This window comes from Cygnus atratus, chromosome 34 (genome assembly GCF_013377495.2).
Source record: "Cygnus atratus isolate AKBS03 ecotype Queensland, Australia chromosome 34, CAtr_DNAZoo_HiC_assembly, whole genome shotgun sequence".
In the NCBI taxonomy this organism is placed as follows: Eukaryota; Metazoa; Chordata; class Aves; order Anseriformes; family Anatidae; genus Cygnus; species Cygnus atratus.
The window spans coordinates 763,764-771,533 of NC_066395.1; the positions used below are offsets into that span (position 1 = coordinate 763,764).

The 7,770-nt window shown below is 53.5% G+C and overlaps 1 protein-coding gene across 1 annotated transcript; it reads right to left on the reverse strand.

Moving 5' to 3' along the window:
• Positions 1–6,679: 6,679 nt before the first annotated feature.
• Positions 6,680–7,489, reverse strand: LOC118261120 (olfactory receptor 14A16-like). The gene has a single exon (XM_035571791.2). The coding sequence runs from the start codon at positions 7,487–7,489 to the stop codon at positions 6,680–6,682; it is 810 nt and encodes a 269-aa protein (XP_035427684.2).
• Positions 7,490–7,770: the final 281 nt, after the last annotated feature.

Below are 7,770 nucleotides of genomic sequence, written 5' to 3' on the forward strand. Positions count from 1 at the left end.
ATATAATATATATTGTTTATTAACATACATGAATACATTTTTTTTCTGTTGTTTTTGTTATACGTGGTTACCATGTTCCTTCACAACTGTTTGGATTCCTTCCACTTCTGCTGAGGCATCAACCTTCTCTCTTTCTCCTGGAGCCCACATATAGTATGTATCTGGGTGTGAGATGACCCTCTCATAGCCTCTGTGTGATATCTCTGTATCTGAGGCAAAGGAGGTGTCTGCTGTCTCTGTGGAGGCAGTGGGGATGCAGCAGGCACAGGCAAGGGAGACTGCAGGAGGATTCATGTTGTCTTCAGGCATATCTGAACATACCTAGTGCCTTTGGAAATGCTCCATAATCCTTCCAAGCATCTTGCATATCTAAAGACCCCTGGGGAAGGAGTTTTGGCAGCACTTGTTCCCATCCATCTGGGTTTTCTTCCCACCCTGACCAGCATGGCCATAACAGAGTCAACCAGGAGCACTCAAAAAGATCAGAGGAGGGATGGGGACTGATGCGGTGATCTGGGCTTTAAATTGCCTTGGAGAGGCAAGCATGACCCAGGAGCCATATCAGTCTGCTGCTGTTCCTCAGTCCCTGTCCCTAGCACATGTCCTTGAGACAATCTCCCCACCCTGAGTGCTTGCCAGTACCCCAAACATAACCCTTGGGCAAGGCTGGAGGTGCTGGGGTGAATCTGGAGGGCCATGGTCCAGTTGTGACCATGGGCAGGACAAGCCCTCTTCTGGATCCTCTGCAGGGCTGGCAGCCTCTGTGAGCCCCACGAGAGGAGGGAGCAGACAGAGGGGGCCCTGCAGACCGTCCTCATGCCCAAGGGGCTCTCAAGCAGCATACCTCAAGGCAGAGATCATAGAATCACAGAATCATCAAACAGCTTGGGTTGGAAGAGACCTTAAAGACCATCTAGTTCCAACCCTCCTGCCATGGGCAGGGATGCCACCAACTAGATCAGGTTGCCCAGAGCCTCGTCCAACCTGGCCTTCAACACCTCCAGGGATAGGGCATCCACAACTTCTCTGGGCAACCTGTTCCAGTGCCTCACCACCCTCTGAGTGAAGCATTTCCTCCTAATCTCTAATCTAAATCTCCCCTCTTTTCCTTTAAAAACAATCTCCCTTGTCCTGTCATTATCCTTTGCTTATGCAGCCCAGGATGCAGTTGGCCTTCTGGGTTGCAAGCACACACTGCTGGCTCATGTCGAGCTTTTCATCCACTAGAACTCCCAAGTCTTTCTCTGCAGGGCTGCTCTCAATGAGTTCTTCACCCAGTCTGTCCTCATGTCTGGGATTGCCCTGACCCAGGTGCAGCACCTTGCACTTAGTCTTGTTGAACCTCATTAGGTTCACATGGGCCCACTTGTCTAGCTTGTCCAGGTCCCTTGGATGGCATCCCTTCCTTCTGGTGTATCGCTGCACCACTCAGCTTAGTGTCATCTGCACACTTCCTGAGGGTGCACTCGATCCCACTGTCTATGTCGTTGATATTGATATTAAACAGCACCAGTCCCAAGACAGACCCTTGAGGAACACCACTCGCCACTGGCCTCCACCTGGACATGGAGCCAACACTTCTGGGCACAGCCTTCAAGCCAATTCATTATTGACTGAATGCTCCACCCTTCAAATCCACCGCTCTGCAACTTGGAGATCGGGATGTCATGTGGGACTGTGTCAAAGGCTTTGTAGAAGTCCAGGTAGGTGCCATTTTCCTTGTCAGCTGATGCAATCACTCCATTATAGAAGGCCACCAGACTGGTCAGACATGATTTGCTCTGCTTCTTGTAGCAGGAAAAAAGGAGAAACTGCCCGAGAAAACTACCACCAGCCCCAGCCCCTCATGCCAGTAGTTCCCAGCACCAGCCTTCCACCATGGTTTGGGGAGGGCCGGTTGCTGAAATGTGAGCACCTCCATCCTCCTGCTGGGCTCAGGGCCTGTACCGGGGGAACGGCCAGCCCAGCCTGGTCCCTCTCTGGGCCCAGAGCCCAGCCAGCCCCAGGGCAGGGCTGTCTGCGAACCCCTGTGTGGGACATGCTGGGGCTGGGAGAAGGCTGGGTGAAGGGGGGAGGATGCTAAAGCAGAAGGGCAGTGGGGGCTGGGGCAGTGAGGGCTGGCAGGGGGCTGTGCTGGGGGAACATTTCCTTACCCCTGCACGCATGCTGCCCCATGTGGTGACTGCAGAGAGGTCCCAGGGGGCTGCAGGTGGGACAGTGGGGCTTGGTTGTCCTGCAGAGGGGAATGCACATAAAGCCATGATAGTACAGGAAGCTTCCACAGTGCCAGGACCCCCAATTTACCCCAAAACTCAATGCCCAGCTTTGGTGCGTTAACCTTGGCTGTCTCCCAGGTGCCCACCACGCTGCTCTCTCAACACCCCTCCTCAGCAGGATACAGGGAGAAAATACAAATAAATAACTCATGGGCTGAGGTAAGGACCAAAAAATGGCTCACAACTACTGTTGCAGACAGGACAGACTTGGGGAAGATTATCGTCATTTCTTGCCAGCACATAACAGTGTAGAGCAGTGACAAGTAAAGACAACTAGAAACAACTTTACCGCCACTCCACTTCTTCTACCTCCTCCCAGCAAGAGGTGCAGGGTGATAAGGAATGGGGGTATCGGTCCATGGTGCTTCATCTCCGCTGCTCCTTCCAGGTTACTCTCTTCCCTTCTCCAGTGTGGGGTCACTCCCATGGGATGCCATTCCCAAACTGATCCTATATGACCTCCCCACAGACAGCAGCTCTTCAAGAAGAGCTTCAGTATGGACCTGTACCAAGCTGGGGAAAGTCCTTCAGGAATGGACTGCTCCTCTCCATGGGCAGCAGCTCCCACCAGAAATCTTGCTCCTGTGGTTGCTCCTCTCCATGGGCTGCAACTTCCTTCAGGCCACATCCACCTGCTCCACCAGGGGCTCCTCCACACGTCTGCAGGGCTTCTTCTCTCACATTTTCTCACTCTTCTGCCAGCTGTTGCTGCACAAAGATTTTTTTTTGTACTTTCTAAAAAATATTATCAAAGATGCACAACTAGTGTCACTCATTGGCTCAGCTTTGACCTGCAGCCAGCAGATCCCTTTTCGAGAGGGAGCTACTAGCTCTGATCTGAACTGGGGCAGCTCCTTTAGTCTCAATAAGCCACCTCCAGCAATTATTCCACATCTGGGGCAGCTCCTGGTCCCTTCTCACAGAGGCCACCCATGCAGCCCAATACACATGTTAGGGAAGAAAAGTATGTTGCAGAACTCCTAAAGAGGGTCCTTCAAAAAGGAAAATGCCCTTGCAGGATAGGCTGATTTGAAGTAATAGGTCCCACCATTGCAGCCTGGGAACCATTATTCATTACAACTGGGAAACTGAAAAGGCAGTAAGAAGGTAGCTTGTGCCATTTGAACCATGTGGTTTGCCTGATGTGATTCACAGGATCACCTAGAGAAACAGATGAGAAGGTAAAGAATGCACAAAAGGGCATTCAGAAATTGGAGGAGGAGGAAATTCCCAAATTAACTGTCTTAACCAGAGGAGAGGAAGATGGGGTCCTACCTTTGCTGGGGCCCCAGGCACAAGAAAGATGTGAACCTGTTAGAGTGAGTCCAGAGCAGGGCCACCAAGATTATCAGAGGGCTGGAGCACCTCTCCTGTGAAGAAAAGCTGAGAGAGGTGCGGCTGTTTAGCGTGGAGAAGAGAAGGCTCCAGGTAGACCTTATTGCAGCCTTTCAGTACTTAAAGGTGTCTTATAAAAAGGATGGAGAAAGACTCTTTACTCGGGTAGATAATGATAGGACAAGGGGGAAAGGTTGTAAATTAAAAGAAGATAGATTTCGATTAGACATTACGAAGAAATTCTTCACTCAGAGGGTGGTGAGGCACTGGAAGAGGTTGCCCAGAGAAGCTGTGGATGCCCCATCCCTGGAGATATTCAAGCCAGGTTGGATGGGGCCTTGGCCAACCTGATCCAGTGGGTGGCATCCGTGCCTGTGGCAGGGGGGTTGGAGTTAAATGATCTTTAAGGTCCCTTCCAACCAAAGCCATTCTATGATTCTATGATAAGATTCCGTGAAGATCTTAGGGCCCGCAGACATAGTCTCTGCTTACAAATCAAACAGCTGTAGTTGGAAGTCACAAAAACACAAGTCCTAGAAACAGAAGTAGAAGTTTTAAAAAATGAGCTAGAGGAAGCCAGAACAACAGCTCAGTTTCTAGCAGAGCTATGGAAAGTCAATAACACAACTCACAATCATCTCAAGGGAGTCACTGCAGTCTGGGAACTCCAGACGACAGCCTGGACAAGTCCATAGGTTCTGCGAGGGAGGCCGGGATTCCTGTGGGCTGGCACCATGCATTCTGGCACACTTGCCAGTGGATTCTTGAAGATGACCTTCACTTGAAATGACCATTGGGACCTTGAGAAACTCGTGCAGGGTCACTGCAAAAAATTTAGGCTGGAAGACTCCAGAGTGGGTGACTTTGAGTAGCTGTGGCAGAGCCCAGCTGCTTGCCCCAGTCTGGGAATATGTCCCCTTCCACCTAGGGAAATTCAAAGGGATTAATATGAACAGACCCATCAGGTCAATCTGCACAGTAAGGGAAAATAATAGTTCTTGTGCTGTAGGTGCAGCAGGCAATAGGCCTTGGATAGGGCCTCAGAAGACTCAAGCAGATCTAATCCTGTTCATCCCTGAGCTAAGACAAACACTGTGAGCAGAGCGAAGGACACCGAGTGGTGCCCTACCATGAAGGAGGATGCAGAGCACAGCTGTAAGAGGCGTCTTTCTTGTGCCATGACCGACGCAGGTTCATCTGAAGTGAAAGCCCCAGCCCAGGAACCGTGGAGTGAAGGTCCCTGGGCACAACTGCAGAAAGACTTTGCAAGACCTCTGCCAGTGACAGCTTGAAACACCAAATGCATCTTGGCAGTAGTAGGTCCCTTTGGCACAGGGGCAGATGTCCTCCCTGGCAACACCACCACGGAGGCCACCACTGCAAAGCTGCTGCGTGACACCGACTTTTGTCCCCGGGGTCCAGACAGGGGAGAGGGGAAGGGGAGAGGCAGGCCATGGGGAGGGGGCTGGAGTGAGGTCACTGCCGCTGCGGCAGCCTGACTGGCCCTCAGAAGGGCTGGCCGGCAGGCACTATGACATCATCCCTGCGCATCAGAGAGCCCCCTGGGCAGAAATGACGTCACTGCAGAGGGGAGGGCGAGGGGCTGGCAGAGCCCCATCGAGGGGCTGGCTGTGGGTCCCCTCTGCTACAGCCACCTGACAGCGCGGGGCAGGCAGGAGGGCAGGCAGGGCTCGTGGCCGCCTTGCTCAGGATGAGCCCTGGGCAAGCTGGGTGAGAAATCTGTGCCTTAGCTCCAGGCCTGGCACCTCTGGTTTCACCCAACACCCATCAAGAAGGCACAGAGTCCCTCAGCCCCACCTGTGCCTGCTGTCATTAAATCAGCCTCCCCACTCAGCAGCAGCCCTGCATTTCCCTTCTTCAGCCTTGATCTCCAATGCAGCAATCAAAGAAGTTTTTTGGTCTTGGTTTTCTTGCAAACACCAACTCCAGGTGAGCTCCGCCATTGCTAAAAACTTACATCCACCAGAAAGGCATTTCATCTAAATTTCTTTTTTGGAGCCTGTCCTTGCTGTCACGCCCTGGAAGCTGCTTCGTGGCCCCTGTCTGCACCCTGTCCCTGCAGCAGCCCAGCCCCACTGCCCCACACATGCTCCCACAGCCGTGCTGCCAAGGCACCGCACATGGCAGTGCACGTTCAGGGCTGGGTCAAGGGCCCTCTGTTAAAATCCCATTAACACCCTCACGGTCCCTTCCTGCCATGGACCTCCTGCCTTTGCAGCCTCCTCCAGCCCCCGGCTCCTGCCCTGACCCAGCCCCATTCCCATGGGAGGCTCTGCAGACAGCCCTGCTCCAGGTCTGCAGGGCTCTGGGCCAGGACAGAGGCTGACACGGCTGGCCGTTCCCCCGACACAGGCCCTGAGCCCAGCATGAGGATGGACATGGCCTGGCAGCCAAATGCACCCCTAAACCTGGGGGGAGCGGCCAGTGCTGGACATGGTCGACAAGAGAGGCTGCAGGTGACGAAGGCCCTGGGCCACCTCCCTGCTCTGTCCATGCCAGTAGGGCACAGCCCGGCCTCCTCCCTCCTGCATCAGCCTGTCTTCCATCCCTGCCACACGACCCAAAGCCAGTGGTGCATGTCCTCCCCGTGCATGGCCACACATCCCAGCTTGACATGGATGTTTCTCTGTGCTGGGTAGCTCCAGCCCAGCCCAGCTGCCCCCCAGCTCTCCCACCTCCCTGCCCTCTGCCCACCTCCCTGCCCTCTGCCCAGCCCAGCCCAGCAGCCCAGGCTGGGCTGGCCCCACGGCAGTGCCCACCACAGGCTGCTGCAGGGCTCTGGGCACTGCCTCCACAGCCCCAGTTCCCATTCACTCGTGATCTGCTGAGATTGGGTCTCAGACCAAGGTTTATTTGGTTTCAATACATGGAGAGCCTGCCTTCCTGGCTACAGAAACCCTGGGTCACATGGACAGGCAGATGGATACTCAGGTAGAAGGGCATCAAGAAGGGTATTTCTGGGTAGACAACAGTATCACAACAGCAGAAAGGGAAACCAACAAACTGAACAAGCAAGCAAACTCCTTATAAAAGGGGGAGATGGATTGTCACGACATACACGGAGAGTCATCCGCAGAAAAAGGAAAACAGTCTGTGGTCACTGATAAACACCCTGTCAGCAGTTTCCATATTGAATTCTTGAGCTCCTGGTTCCTCATATTGTAGATGAAGGGGTTCAATACTGGAGGCAGAACGGAGTACAGAACTGCCACCATCAGGTTCAGGGGTGGGGAAGAGATGGAGGAGGGGTTCATGTAGGCAAAAATTCCGGTGCTGACAAAGAGGGAGACCACGGCCAGGTGAGGGAGGCACGTGGAAAAGGCTTTGTGCCGTCCCTGCTCAGAGGGCATCCTCAGCACAGCCCTAAAGATCTGCACATAAGAGGAAAGAATGAAAACAAAACACCCAAACCCTAAAAAGGAAATGAACGTGAGAAGCCCAACTTCCCTAAGGTAGGCATCTGAGCAGGAAAGCTTGAGGATCTGGGGGATTTCGCAGAAGAACTGGTCCAAAGAATTGCCTTGGCAGAGCGGCAGGGAAAATGTATTGGCAGTGTGCAGCACAGCATTGAAAAAAGCAGTACCCCAGGCAGCTGCTGCCATCTGGGCACAAGCTCTGCTGCCCAGGAGGCTCCCGTAGTGCAGGGGCTTGCAGATGGCAATGTAGCGGTCGTAGGCCATGATGGTGAGAAGAGAATACTCTGCTGAAAACAAGAATAGAAATAGAAAGACCTGTGCAAGACATCCCGTGTAGGAAATAGCCCTGGTGTCCCAGAGGGAATTGGCCATGGCTTTGGAGAGAGTGGTGGAGATGCAGCCCAGGTCGAGGAGGGTGAGGTTGAGGAGGAAGAAGTACATGGGGGTGTGGAGGCGGTGGTCGCAGGCTACGGCTGTGAGGATGAGGCCGTTGCCCAGGAGGGCAGCCAGGTAGATGCCCAGGAAGAGCCCGAAGATCAGGAGCTGCAGCTCCCGCGTGTCTGCGAATGGCAGGAGGAGGAACTCGCTGATGGAGCTGCTGTTGGACATCTGATGCCTCTTGGCCTTGGGACCTGTCCAAAGACAAAAGCACATGGAGATCTTTGGGCAGACTTCTCTGAGAAAATCTCCGTCCTTTCAGCAACACCCTTCCTTTCTCACCC